Source organism: Carcharhinus amblyrhynchos, unplaced genomic scaffold, assembly GCF_965287045.1.
Source record: "Carcharhinus amblyrhynchos unplaced genomic scaffold, sCarAmb.v2.hapA chromosome_113, whole genome shotgun sequence".
Taxonomy (NCBI): domain Eukaryota; kingdom Metazoa; phylum Chordata; class Chondrichthyes; order Carcharhiniformes; family Carcharhinidae; genus Carcharhinus; species Carcharhinus amblyrhynchos.
Window position 1 is genome coordinate 230,805 of NW_027649853.1, and position 15,059 is coordinate 245,863.

A 15,059-nucleotide genomic window follows, 5' to 3' on the forward strand; every position below is an offset into this window, starting at 1 on the left:
ATTCTCTTTCAATACCAATATACTACCTCTAACACCATGGGCTCTTAACTTATGACTTAACCTTTTATGAGGTACGTTGTCAAACGTCTTCTGCAAGTCCAAATACAACACATCTACTGATTCCCCTCTAGCCCCTCTGGTTGAGACTTCCTTAAAAAACTCTAATAAGTTAGTCAGACACAATTTCCCCCTTCATGAAGCCGTGCTGGCTCTGCTTGATTAGATTATAATTTTCCAAATGTGTTGCTATTACTTCCTTAATATTTGATTCCAACATTTTTCCAACAATAGATGCGTGACAAATACATGAATAGGATGGGAATAGAGGGATACGGTCCCCGGAAGAGTAGGGTGTTTTAGTTAAGTCGGACAGCCATGGTCGGTGCAGGCTTGGAGGGCTGAAGGGCTTGTTCCTGTGCTATAATTTTCTTTGTTCTTTTGAGATGTTAGGCTAATTGGCCTACAGTTACTCGCTTTTTGTCTCTCTCTCTTTTTAAATAGGCATGTCACACATGCAGTTTTCCAATCTTCCAGAATGCAAGTATTTTTGGAAAAATACGACCAATGCATCCACTATCTTGTAGCTACTTCTTTTAGGATCGTAGGGTGCAAGCTATCAGGACCGGGGGTTATCTCCTTTAGGCTCATTAGTTTGTCTAATACTACTTCTCTAGTGATAGTGATGGCATATTCTTTAGAAAACAGTTCCCAGAAGATTTTGTGCATTGTTGTGCTGTGTCTTCTACAACCTGGCACTGCAATGGGGCAAGGAGCTGGCAGAGCAGGAGATAGATGAAGGGCACACCACTTCTGTTGAGGAGGATGTCGAGGAGACCATCAGGGGGAGCCTCCCCTGGAGGAGGCAGCAGGAGGCCTTCAGGCAATGGCGATGGCCCGAATGGGGAGGATTGCTCGGGAAGCACTGATAGCTTCTTGCTTCACTGGTGATCAGGATTAAAATGGGCCGTCGGGGAGGAGGTGGCTCTTCCTCACTGAGTGATGGCAGCATGACTAGAGCCATGGTATTGCTCCTGTCAATAAGCTGATACCTTGCAGATAGAAGATGGAATAGCGCTGTTGTTGAGTATCGAACTTTAAAGTGACAGATGGCAGAGCATCCAGAAATCAGATGAGAGTGGCGAGGCACCAAGAGAATGTAACAAGGGATATTCAATGCATAAAATAGGTGCTCATATTCTAACTTAAGTGCTCAAGATATAAAAGTGCCTAATAACACCAGTGTCTATACCATAACATCTTTACTTTCCTAACCCCGCCACTACATCTTGGTGTCTTCCCAGGATCCATAACTAAGGTGCAGGTGGCCTGCTGTCTGCCACACTCAGTTGTCTGGGATTACCTTGGCTGACAATCTCTGGAGGACTGAGACCAGGAAGGCCCCAGCTTATTTGCAGAGTGCATAGGGTTAGTGATGCTACTTTATTCAATCTGTGTGGCTGGAGTGCTTCAGTCACAGGAAGAGGCTGTCTGGAGATACCCAGTATGGCCTGTTGGAAGGCCCCAGGCTGTGCAGCAGCTGGTCCTCCTCCCTATGGGTGTTTGAGGGTCCCTGGATTCCTCCTTTGGATAGGAGGCAGCTGGAATGAGATCCAAAAGCCCTACCATCCTCTGGTGCTGGTACTCATGGATGCCCTCAAGCCTTTAAACCATGGTAATGATGCTCTGAAGCATGGAGCTGATGTCTTGAACCATGCTGTGAACACCACCATAGCCCCCTGCCCCCCTCTCCACTATACAGCGATGTCCTGCCTCAAAGTCTCCACACTAAGTGCCATCCACAAAGTGTTGCCCTGGTTATCTGTTGCCCTGGTTATCTCAGAGTGTTGGCACGATCTCCTTGGATATAAGGCACTGGGGACTCCTCCAGAAGGCCTAGCAATTCCAGGAGTAAGAAGGACATCCCCTTCTGATTTTCTAGACTTTGTCTTTGCAGCTCCAGTAGCTAAAGGATGACTGAATCCAGAGGCACGCCATCTGACTGATGCCTGCAAAGTCCTGATCTCCAATAGTTGGAATGTACCTGCCCTCCACCCGCTGTGGATTATTAAAGTGAAATTCTCACCAGTGAGTGGCTCAGAAACTTGTCTACTAATAAAGCCCACTGAGATTGGAGCATGTGCACTGGTGTGGATGGCAGTAGTGACATCTCTTCTAGATGAACGTCTGAGAACTGGTTGATGCTGCCTCCCTCCATATTCTCCAGTGCTCTACTGGAGGATGGGCTGGCCTGCTCCCTGATTTTCCTGAAAGGGAAGGGGGAATGGCATTACTACATGGCAGGGGCATAAGGATAGGTGAGGCAGAACTGGCGTAAGGGTAGCAGGATGGCTAAATCTGTTGAGGGTCCTCATTTCTGTCTCCAGCACCCATCTCACCCTCAGCACAGGAGCAGTCCAGTTCCGCCCCTACAAGCCAAAAGCTCTCTCCTTGAATCGAATACTGACTTTCAATTTGGGCATGCCTCTGCCCGTCTGTGCTCCCCTTCTTATTGTGAGCCAGCTTGTCCTGCAGGGGAACAGATGGGACAGTGGAAACAGGATGTCTGCTGCATCAGATGGTAAAGATGTCTGGCATCTGTGCATGGTGATTGGGACCTGGGATGCGATGAGGAGGCAGCCACAGGAAGGAATGTGGGAGGGTAAGTGGTGGAGGTTACTCATCTTCTTCCTACACTGGATGCTTGTCTTCCTGTGCAGTGATCTTGCAATTATCAGTGCTGTCACCCATGTGGGTTTAGTCACCTTGCTGGAGGGTTTTTATCCTGCTTGAGGGTACAGCACATCCAGCATTCAGGGAAGGGCAACTTCTGAAAACCTCAGGGCACCCTTTCTAGCAGTCATGGAACAAAGCCTGGGGAGATGTTTAAACGGAGCAGCTCCCTGGTCAAAGAGCTCAGGTGATACATGGGGCAAGCGAAGCAGAGTCAGCCACTCAAGGTGCACTGTAAAGTTAGGGCAAATGTAAATTTCCCAAAGGACCTAAAATTATGGCGTGAAATCTCACCAATGCCACCAATGAGCTATTCTCCAGCTTTCTCACCCTAAATAACACTTAGCCAAAATCTGAGAAAATTCACCCAGTGGATCTTTCAAAATTTTATAGATTCTGGAAAAGTTCCTGTGGACTAGAAAATAGCAAATGTAACTTCATTATTTGTGATGGAAGTTGGAGAATGGAAAACTACAGCCCTGTTCGTCTGACATCAGTAGTAGAAAAAATGTTTGAATCTGTGATCAAGGATGTATTAACTGGACATTTAGAAAATAATGAAATGATTAGGCAGAATCAACAGGTATTTATGAAAGGGAAATCATGATTGATGAATCTGTTAGAGTTTTTTGAGGGTGTTACTGGTAGTATAGATAAAGGAGAACCAGTGGATTTTCAGAAGGCTTTTGGTAAGGTCCCCCACAGGAGATTAATGAACACAATTTGAATGTATGGGACTAGATGTAATATACTATAATGGATTGGAATCAGTTAAAAAACAGAGAGTAGGAATAAATGAGTCATTTTCAGGTGCAGGCTGTTACTAGTGGGGTACCACAAGGATCACTGCTGGGGCAATAGCTGTCCACAATCTATGATGTGGATATGAGGACAAAATGTAAAATTTCCAAATTTGCTGATGACACAAAACTAGATGGGAATGTGAATTGTGAAGAGGATGCAAAGAGGCTTCAAGAGGAGTTGGACAGGCTAAGTGAATGGACTTGAACGTGGCAGTGGAATATAATGTGAATAAGTGTGAAGTTATTCACTTTGGTAGAAAGAACAGAAAGCCTGAGTAATTCTTAAATGGGGAGAGGTTGGAATATGCTTGTATCCAAAGGAACCTGGGTGTCTTGTTCATGAGTCACTAAAAGTCCGTATGCAAGTACAGCAAGCAATGAGAAAGACAGATGCTACGTTGTCCTTCATTGGGATGGGATTTGAGTTCAGGAATAAAGATGTGCAGCAACTTGGTGAAACCTCACCTGCTCTATAGTGTACAGTTTTGGTCTCCTTATCCAAGGAAGGATGCACTTTCCATAGAGGGAATACAATAGTGGTTAACCAGACTAATTTCTGGGATGGGGAGAGTGTCCTATGAGGAGGAAACTGGGCTTATATTCTCTGGAATTTTGATGAATTAAACCGTATAAAATTTTTACAGGGTGAACAAAGAACAATATAGCACAGGAACAGGCCCTTTGGCCATCCAAGCCTGCACCAACCATGCGTTCCTAATTAGACCATCTGTTTGTATCCCTCTATTCCCAGTCTGTTCATGTGGCTATCTAGATAAGACTTAAATGATCCTAGCATGTCTGCCTCAACCACTTTGCTTGGTAGTGCATTCCAGGCACCACCACGCTTTGTGTAAAATACGTCCCCGCATATCTGTATTGAATCTTGTCCCCCTTACCTAGAACTTGTGAACACTTGCATTTGTCATTTCTGACCTGGGAAAAAGCTTCCTATTTATGCCCTTCATAATTTTATAAACTTCTATCAAGTCGCCCCTCAACTTCCGTCTTTCCAGGGAGGACAACCCTAGTTTACTCAATCTCACCTCATAGCTAAGACCCTCCATACCATCCCACTTTCTTCCGGTAGTGTCACAACCAGAACTGGATGCAGTGTTCCAAATGTGGCCTAACCAACGTTCTATATAGCTGCAATATCATATGCCAACTTTTATACGCTATGCCCCGTCCAATAAAGGCAAGCATGCCATACGTCTTCTTCACATGAGGGGGTAGATGTGGATAAGATGCTGGTGAGGGGCTGGTGAGTCTTGAACAAGAGGAAATTGCTTCAGAACAAGGGGTGGGCCACTTAACACTGAAATAAGGGGGAGTTCCTTCACTCAGAGGGTGATGAATCTTTGAAATTCTCCACTCCAGAAGGCTGGATCATTGAGTATGTTCAAGACAGAAATGAGTAGATTTCTGGATATGGAGATAGAGGGGAAAATGGTGTTGAGACAGATGATCTGTTTGAATGGTTGAGCAGGCCCGATGGACTGAATGGTCCTCTCCTGCTCATATGTTCCTAATTTGTGGAAATCTGAATTTTTCAGTGACATTTGTTAACGTTATTTGTTAACACAATAACATTTTTGAGTGGATCTGAAATACAAAGGGTGAAGATTTCAGTTAGAATCCACAGGGAAATAACTGGAGGAGGACACTGTTAAGGAAAGAAATGTAGCTATGGAAGTGGGATTTTGCAAATACCTGATCATACACGAGCAGGAGAAATGGAAAGCAATGAAAGTGGACTGGGTACAAGAGTCAAATAGAACTCCCACCTTTGTGAAGGCAGAACTTCTTCAAGGTAAGCATTCTTGAAGAGAAAGGCAGTGAATCAAACACAAAAATAAAATATTGCAGATGCTGGAATCTGAATAATACCAACATCTTTTGATTTTACTTCAGAGAGTCAGGCAGTTTCTATTACGAGACAGTCTTTATAACTTCTTGATTTGGACTTCAATATCTCTATATACATCCCTGAAATATTTCCTCGGATTCCAGGGATTTATGTGAATTTTTGCTAAATTTAAATGTTCATGTGCAGTGTGTAAAGCCTGTATACCAGGATTACACTGTGCAGCAAACCTCATATGTACCAACTGAATGGAAGGAGCTCAAACTGGCTGAATCCTACCTTACAGGCTACACGGTGTGGACAGAATTTTCCAAATCCCAGAGGGGGCTGGATACGACGGAGCAGGGTCACCACATCCAGATGTTTAATCCGGCCCCTATGGAGAATAATCAGAGAAGACATCATGTGGGTATGCCTGTGTGCGTGCATGTGTGTATCCAAAGATGGCAGCATGGTGACACGGGTTCGATTCCCAGCTTGGGTCACTGTCTGTGTGGAATTTACACACTCCCTCTGTGTCTGTGTGGATTTCCTTCGGGCGCTCTGGTTTCCTCCCACTGTCCAAAAATGTGAATGTTAGATGGATAAGCCATGGTAACTGTGTGGGGTTATGGGGATAGGGCTGGTGAGAAGGTCTGGTTAAGATATTCTGTCAGAGTCGGTGCAGACTCGATGGATAGTATGGCCTCCTTCTCTGATTTTATATGTGTGCGTGTGTGTGTGTGTTCAACAAACTTACTTGGCCTCAGGATCATACTCAGCCCAGATTCTCTTAAATTCATCAAGGTGGTGAGGGCCCAGAATGGACCAATCACGTGTCAGGTAATCAAAGTTGTCCATAATTACAGCCACAAACAGGTTAATAATCTGTGAAGAGGACAAGGGTGTATAATTTACAATCCAGGTACAAACAGTACCAGCACAAACCTTACTGCCCATGGTATAGGGATGAGTCCCCTCTAACCGGAGCACCAGACTCCACATACTTCAACAAATCGGAAAATCCAACCGCTCCCCCCCCCCCAACCCCCCCCACTCCCTACCCCACCCTTATCGACAACCCCGCACCCCCCATCCCTCAAACCCCCACACCCCCATCCACATACCCCCACCCTCAAACACTCCCAAATCCCTATCCATATTGCCATGCTGCGCATGTTGATCCGTAGCCCCACCCCATTCCATTCACCCCCCCACCCGCATCCATCCCTTCACCCCCCTCCATCCCTCACTCCTATCCCCTATCCCCTGCACCCTCATCCAACCCCTGCATCCCCATTCACCCCCAACCCCAATCTATTCCCCCACCACCTGCACCCCCATCCACCCCCCACCCCATCCTCCCTACCCCCCACCCTCTGCATCCCCATCCATCCCCACCCCATCCTCCCTACCCCCACCCCCATCTCCCCCTACCCCCATCCAACCCCCCCAATCCCATTCACCACCCCCCCCCACCCTGTCTATCATCCCACCCCAAAATAAAGGGGGCAGCAGATTTAGGATTGAGTCGAGGAGGAACTTCTTCACCCAAAGAATTGTGAATCTGTGGAATTCCCCCTACCTTTCAGTCCAGTGAAGCAGTTGAGGCTACCTCATTGAATGTTTTTAAGCCAAAGGTAGAGTTTTCAAGAGTAAAGGAATGAAGGGTTATGGTGAGCAGGCGGATAAGTGGAACAGATCCACGAAAAGATCAGCCTTGATCTTATTGAATGGCGGAACAGGCTCAAGGGGGCAAATGTCCGACTCCTGCTCCTGGTTCTTATGTTCTCTGCATTCCTCTTTAGCCATAGCTGTGAAATTGTTTCTTTCTAATTTTCTTATTATTGAATCTGCTTCCACTATTCCTTTCAGATCAATGCATTCCAGATCATAACAACTGAGTCAAAGATTTTTCCTCATTCCCCCTCTGATTCTTTTGGCAATTATCTTAATCTGTGGTTTCTGAGCCTCTGTCAATGAAAACAAGTTTTTCTAATTCTCTTAATCAAACAGTTGATGATTTTGAAAACCTCGATTCATGTTTTTTGCTCTAAAGAGAAGGATTCCAGCTTCTCCACACAACTGAATTCCTGGGGCCATTCTGGTAAATCTCTGCTGCATCCTCCCTTAGGCTGTGATGTTCTTCCTCTGCTGCTGGACTCCAGCTGGAGTCTAACCACTCGTATTATTACCTGCATAGAGTGGTAGCTTCCAATCTTGTGCACCATGTGACTCACATCCAAATACGCACTATATGCTATATGCTATAAACTCTTGCTTTCTTTCCACCTTATTCTTCTTCTGGATTATTTTTGTCTGTTTTGAGCGTGTGAGAGTCACAAAGGTACTGCAGTTTTCAGCAGCTTGGTGGGAGGGATTTGCCAGTCTTGGGGATTAAGACTTACCAGGAATGCACACAGCATGTAAAAACTGATGAAGTAGAAGACAGCAAAGTTGGTTCCACAGGTGTACTCTTCACCAGGTTCATAATCGGATTCAGGGTCGCAGAGTTTGCCAGGTTGGCAGGCCAGCATAATCTCCTGCCAAGCTTCACCTGTGGCACACCTAGAAACAAGAACACCACAGTTACCATCTGCAAAGAGCACAATGTGAGCAGTCAGGTTGGAAATGAGGGGTCAAGCGTGGGACAAGAGATTAAGCCTGGAGGGGCAAGGGCTCAGGGGCAACAAGTGCTCAAATAGGGGGGGGAGGGCAGACAGGCAGCAAATGGGCAGTAAGGAAACAAAAAGGCAGTCGGGGAGGAGTGGTCACTTGGGGGTAGGAGATTGATCGGGCAGGTGAGTAGTCATTTGGGTGGGGGCAAGTGTGTAGTCAGGGGAGGAGCAAGGAGGTGGGGGGAGGAGTGGGCAGATGACAGGTGGGAGGTGGGGACCAAGTGGGCATCAGTAGCCTAACAGGCGGTTGGGGGAGTGGGGGCGAATAGGTAGTAAGTAGCGCAGATCAGGCAGGTAGGGGGCAGAGAAAGGACGAGTGGGTAGGGCGGCCTCGGCAGGTTGGCAGTAGGGTGAACAGGTAGATAGGAGAATAGAGGAATGGCCAGCAGAAAGAGTGGGGTAATAGGGTAGGTGTGGAGTGATCCAGTAGGTGTGGGTGATATTGGGTAAGTGTGGAATGATTGGGTAGGTGTGGGATGATTGGGTAGGTGTGGGATGATTGGGTAGGTGTGGGATGATTGGGTAGGTGTGGGATGCTTGGATAGGTGTAGGGGGATAGGGTAAGTGTGGAGGATCGGGTTGGCGTGGGATGGTCAGATTGGTGTGAGGAGATCGGGTTGGTGTGGGATGATTGGGTAGGTGTGAGGGGATCGATAGGTGTGAGGGGATCGGGTAGGTGTGGGGGACCGATAGGTGTGAGGGGATCGGGTTGGTGTGGGGGGATCGATAGGTGTGGGGGCATCGGGTTGGTGTGGGGGGATCGATAGGTGTGGGGGGATCAATAGGTGTGGGATGATCGGATAAATGTGGGGGGATCAATAGGTGTGGGGGGATTGGGTTGGTGTGGGGTGACCAGGGAGGTGTGGGGATCGGGTAGATGTGGGTGATCGGATAAATGTGGGGGGATTGGGTAAGTGTGGGGAGGATGATTGGGTCGGTGTGGGGGTGATCCAGCAGGTGTGGGCCCTCACTCACCTGAAGAGCAGGAGGACAGCTTGTGGAAAAGTCTGGAAGTTGTTGTTTCGATTGATTTGTGCCCCATCCACATTGGCAATTTTACCAAAGACCTGGTAAACAGAAAGAGACAGCAGGAATGAGAGAACTAGCATGGCAGCATTGATGGGAAAGGTTTAGGTTTAAATTTATTATTAACATCTATGGATATTCCTCCTTTTGTACGTTAATCCTTTCCAGTGTAGAGCAGACATATGGAAAATTACAAGCAAATTCGAGGGTTGATGAGTTAATGCATAACTGGTCTTACCTGCATCCCAATGACAGCATAGATAAAGAACAACATCACAATAAGAAGTGCCACATAGGGTAGAGCCTGTCAGAAACAAAAGAAAGATGATAAGAACTCTGAGCTGAGAGACAAATTTGATAGAGGCTGAGGAGATTGATGCTGGCCCAGCTTCAAGTTCCTGATAGATCAGCTTCTCCATTTTTTCAGATCACATCCACTCTCAACGCGCAAACTTCTCTCCATCCTGTTCACAGTGTGGGTGCAGAAAGAATGGCTGCAAAGATGATTTAACAACAATAATGGCAATAGTGGCTTTAAAATGGCTATTCTGGCTAAGAGTGAAGCATACTGGGAATTTTGGTCAACTTATCGATTAAAACCAGATGCAGGTCGTAAAGAGACTCTGGTCTGGGAGCTGTGATCTGAAGCTTCCCATATTGGTCAGATTAGGGAAGTTGTTTACATTAACTTAGACATTGTGGCTCTGATTTTTATGGCTGCTATGCATGGGAAACATAAAATGAAGTAAGCGTCATAGCTTCATTCAAAGGTAGTTTCAATGAAAGCTTGAGCCACGGGATCGATTTCTGGTTACACAGTTGGCTGGATGACACAGAATCTTCCAAAAGCAAGTGGAGAATTCTGCATAAAAGACACGTGAATTCTTTGTTTGGCAGCAAAATCGGAAGAAAACAACCATTGCAACAAAAGCTTATACTCTGAAGAATGCTTCTGAGAGAAGAAGTTTGATTCTACAGAGAGGATATTGGCCAAGGTTTTTCAGTTAAATAGTTAAAATTGATGTTCAGTTAGAGAGCTAATGTGCTGTTTAAGAGTTAAAATTCAGTTGAAAGTTGATGTTCAGTTAGAGTTAAGTTCAGTTAAGAGTTAATGAGTTGCAACTGTTAATGTTTGAGTTAGTACTAGAAGTGTTAAATAAAGAAATAATTGAATTACTGTCCTTGTTTGTCTCTTTAAACTGGAATGCTTGAAAAGTGTTTAAATTACTCGTATCTCCATTTTTTCAGATCACACCCACTCCCAATTAGCAGACTAGTTTACAGAATCTCCAGCCAAATCAGAAATGGCAGCACAGTGGCACAGTGGTTAGCACTACTGTCTGCGTGGATTTCCTCCAGGTGCTCTGGTTTCCTCCCACACTCCAAAGACGTGTGGGCTAGACTGATTGGCCATACGAAATATCCCCTTAATGTCAGGGGAGTTAGCAGAGTGGGATTAGAGAGATAGGGCCTGGGTGGGATTGTTATCAGTGCAGGCTCGATGGGCTGAATGGCTTCCTTCTGCACTGTGGGGATTCTGTGATTAAAATGAGAGATGATCTTAATCTGGCAGGCTGCAAATTTTCAGGGACCAAGTATTTGAAGCCCTTTCACTGGTTTGTCTTCTTTCCCTTGGCGACTAAAAGGGGTCACAAAAAAGCATTGGCCAGCAGGATTAAAGAAAATCCCAAGGCTTTTTATAAATCTGTAAAGAGCAAGAGGGTAGCCAGGGAGAGGGTTGCCCACTCAAGGACAAGGGGAGGAATCTACTTGTAGAGCCAAAGGAAATGGGTGAGGTATTAAATGAGTACTTTGTGTCAGTATTCACCAAAGGACTTGGTGGATAATGAGTCTGGGAAAGGATGTGTAGATAGTTTGAGTCATGTTGAGATCAAAAAGGAGGAGGTATTGGGATTCTTGAGAAACACTAAGGTAGACAAGTCTCCAGGGCCTGATGGGATATACCCCAAAATACTGAGAGAGGCAAGGGAGGAAATTGTTGGGGCTTTCAGAGAAATCTTTGTATCCTCCCTGGCTATAGGGGAGGTCCCAGAGGATTGGAGAATAGCCAATGTTGTTCCTTTGTTTAAGAAGGCTAGCAAGAATAATCCAGTAATTACAAGCTGGCGAACCTTACATCAGTTGTAGGGAAATTATTGGAGAGGATTCTTCGAGACAGGATTTATTCTCACTCGGAAATAAGTGGATCTATTAGTGAGACGCAACATGGTTTTGTGAAGGGGAGGTAGTTTCTTACGAACTTGATTGAGTTTTTTGAGGAGGTGACGAAGATGATTGATGAGGGTAGGGCAGTGGATGTTGTCTACATGGACTTCAGTAAGGCCTTTGACAAGGTCCCTCACGGCAAAGTGGTGCAGAAGGTAAAGTCACATGGGATCAGAGGTGAGCTGGCAAGGTGGGCTACAAAACTGGCTCAGTCAAAGAAGACAGAGGGTAGAATGGAAGAGTGTATTTCTGAATGGAGGGCTGTGGTAAGTGGTCACACTTGATCGTCAGGGGTCAGTGCTGGGATCTTTGCTGTTTGTAATATAAATAAATGATTTGGAGGAAAATGTAACTGGTTTGATTAGTAAGTTTGCGGATGACACAAAGGTTGGCAGATTTGCGGATAGCGAAAAGGACCATCAGAGGATACAGAGGATATAGAATAGTTGGAGACTTGAGCGGATGGAGTTTAATCCGGACAAATGTCAGGTAATGCATTTTGGAAGGTCTAATATAGATAGGAGTATAAATATACAATAGATGGCAGAGCCCTTAAGAGTATTGATAGGCAAAAGGATCTGGGTGTACAGGTACACAGGTCACTGAAACTGGCGATGCAGGTGGAGAAGGTAGTCAAGAAGGCATATGGCATGCTTGCCGTCATCAGCCAGGGCATTGTATTTAAAAATTGGTAAGTCATGTTGCAGCTTTATAGAACCTTAGTTAGGCTGCACTTGGAATATAGTGTTCAATTCTGGTCACCACACTATCAGCAGGATGTGGAGGCTTTGGAGAAGGTACAGAAAAGATTTATTGGGACGTTGCCTGGTATGGAGGGCATTAGCTATGAGGAGAGGTTGGAGAAACTTGGTTTGTTCTCACTGGAATGATGAAGGTTGAGGGGCGACCTGATTGAAGTCTACAGATTATGAGGGGCATGGACAGAGTGGATAGTCAAAAGCTTTACCCCAGGGTAGAAGAGTCAATTACTAGGGGCACAGGTTTAAGGTGCGAGGGGCAAGGTTTAAAGGAGATCTACGAGGCAGATTTTTTACACAGAGTAGTGGGTGCCTGGAACTCTTTGCCGGGTGAGGTAGTGGAAGTGGATATGGTAGTGACTTTTAAGGGGCTTCTTGACAAATACGTGAATAGAATGGGAATAGAGGGATATGGTCCCTGAAAGGGTAGGGGGCTTTAGTTCAGTCGGGCAGCATGGTCGGTGCAGGCTCGGAAGGCTGAAGGGCCTGTTCCTGTGCTGTAATTTTCTTTGTTCTTTGTTTTTTGACTGCTGATTTTCTGGATCCTGATTGCAACCCAATCTATGACTGGCTCACATTGTTAACTTCTCTTACCTGAAAGGACTTGATGAATGTCCAGAGCAGTGTTCGAACCCCTTCTCCTCTGCTCAGCAACTTAACCAAACGCATCACACGAAACAGACGGAAGAATGAGATGGAAATGCGTGAGCTGTCCTCTGACTCCTGAGAAATCATCAAAAGAAAATAGATCATAAACAAACCAGGAATATGGGCAGCTCAGACTGGGAGTGCAAATTGCAGACGAGAGCAGGTAAACAACTGGGAGACTGGGACTGCGACACAAGGTGAGGATAGGGTATAGAGAACCTGAGGATAGCATACAGGGAGATAGAGACAAGGAGACTGAGAGAAAAGTGAGATGTAATATGGAAACCAGGATGAGCTGTAGGGAGACAATGTATGTGGCCAGTGAGATTGGCAAAGGGAGGTGTGAGGCTGAGAGAGGTGACGGGAGACTGAGAGAGGAGAAGAAGCTGTGGGAGGGGATGGGAGACAGGGAGGGGGATGAGAGAGGGAGGGGGATGAGAGGGGGAGGGGATGGAAGACTGAGGAGAGGCTGAGTGAATGGAAGACTGAGGGAGGAGAAGGGGAAGCTGTGGGGGGGGGGGTGGGAGACTGAGGGTGGAGGAGGAAAGACTGAGGGAGCAAGATAGGTGGCTGAGGGAAGGCACGGCAGACTGGTGGAGCGGGATGCAGGCTGAGGGAGTGGGATGGGATCATAGAATCCTAAAGTGCAGAAAGAGGCCCTTCAGTCCATCGAGTCTGCACCGAACACAATCCCACCCAGGCCCTACCCCCATATCATACCCACTAATCCCCTCTAATCTACGCATCCCTGGACACTAAGGGGCAATTTCTTAGCATGGTTAATCAACCTAACTTGCACATCTTTGGACTGTGGGAGGAAACCAGAGCACCCGGAGGAAACCCACACAGACACGAGGAGAATGTGCAAACTCCACACAGACAGTGACCCGAGCCGGGAATCAAACCCAGGACCCTGGAGCTGTGAAGCTGTAGCGCTAACCACTGTGCTACCTTGCTGCCCACTGAGAGGGGGGAGGAGATGAGGGGCTGAGGGAGGGGAATGGGAGGCTGAGGGAGGGGGATGGGAGGCTAAAGGAGGCGGATGGGAGGCTGAGGGAGGGCGGAGGAGGGATAGGAGGCTACGAGAAGGAGATGGGGGACTCAGGGAGTGGGATTGGGAGGCTGCGGGAGGGAGATGGGATGAGAGGCTGAGGGAGGGGAATGGGGAGGGGTGAGAGGCTGAGGGAGGGAGATGGAAGGCTGAGAAAGGGAGATGGGAGGCTGAGGGAGGACGGAGGAGGGTTAGGAGGCTGAGGGAGATGGATGGGAGACTGCGGGAGCCGGATGGGGAGGGGATGGGAGGCAGATGGAGGGCGGAAGAGGGATAGGAGGCTGAGGGAGGGGGAATGGGGAGGGTGGGTAGGAGGCTGAAGGTTGGATGGCAGATTGGTGTAATTGGACAAAGAAAATGTAAATGGTTGAAAAATGTCCATAAAGTGATCAGAATGTGTGAATGACAGAACAAAGGGAGGTTAAGATATGCGAGGAATGTGGCAATTGGCTCTGCAGGGCTGGGTCTGGGGATTTGGGGACAAGATGGAGAGTGAGGTTTCAGAAGGGGAAAAACAGAAGAATGAAAAGTGATAAAAATGGATGAATGAGATGAAAAGAAGTGAAATAAAATAAATGGAAATTGGATGCAAGTGGTGGGAAGAGTTGATGCCCTCTGAAGTTGTTGAACTCAGTGTTCAGTCTGGAAGGCTGTAAAATGCCCAATCGGAAGATAAGGTACTGTTTCTCCAGTTTGTATTTGGGGTTCACTCGAACATTGCAAAAAGCCAAGGTCAGGCATGTCGACAGGAGAGCAGGGTGGTGTGTTGAATGGCAAGCCAAGGCGATGGCCTCGTGGTATTATCGCTCGACTATTAATCCAGAAACCCAGTAATATTCTGGGAGCCAGGTTCAAATCCCACCACAGCAAATGGTGGAATTTGAATTCAATAAAAAATATCTGGAATTAAGAGTCTACTGATGATTATGAAACCATTGTCGATTGTCAGAAAAACCGATCTGGTTCACTAATGTCCTTTAGGCATTAGTGAACCAGATGGTTCCTTACCTGGTCTGGCCTACGTGTGACTCCAGAACCACAGCAGTGAGGTTGACTCTTAACTGCCCTTTGAAATGACCTAGCAAGCCACTCAGTTGTAACAATCGCTACAAAACCTCAACAAAGAAATGAAACCGTTTGGTCCACCTGGCATCGACATAGGCACTGGAAAAGACAACGGCAAAACAAACAACCCTATTGACCCTGTTCTCCTCAATAACATCTGGGGGCTAATGCCAAAGTTGGGAGAGCTATCTCACAGACTAGTCAAGTAGCAGCCTGACATATTAATTCCCA

General features: G+C 46.6%; 1 protein-coding gene across 3 annotated transcripts in view; it reads right to left on the minus strand.

The window, feature by feature from the left end:
• Positions 1–15,059, minus strand: part of LOC145338628 (voltage-dependent L-type calcium channel subunit alpha-1S-like) — a 421,023-nt gene that overhangs the window by 66,442 nt on the left and 339,522 nt on the right. For all 3 annotated transcript variants that reach the window (XM_080183005.1, XM_080183003.1, XM_080183004.1), the window contains 6 exons: positions 12,659–12,787; positions 9,319–9,384; positions 9,030–9,121; positions 7,785–7,944; positions 6,137–6,264; positions 5,677–5,773 (listed from right to left, as the gene is read on the minus strand). In XM_080183005.1, the coding sequence (XP_080039131.1) occupies positions 5,677–5,773; positions 6,137–6,264; positions 7,785–7,944; positions 9,030–9,121; positions 9,319–9,384; positions 12,659–12,787 (672 nt within the window). The remainder of the gene's footprint in view (positions 1–5,676; positions 5,774–6,136; positions 6,265–7,784; positions 7,945–9,029; positions 9,122–9,318; positions 9,385–12,658; positions 12,788–15,059) is intronic.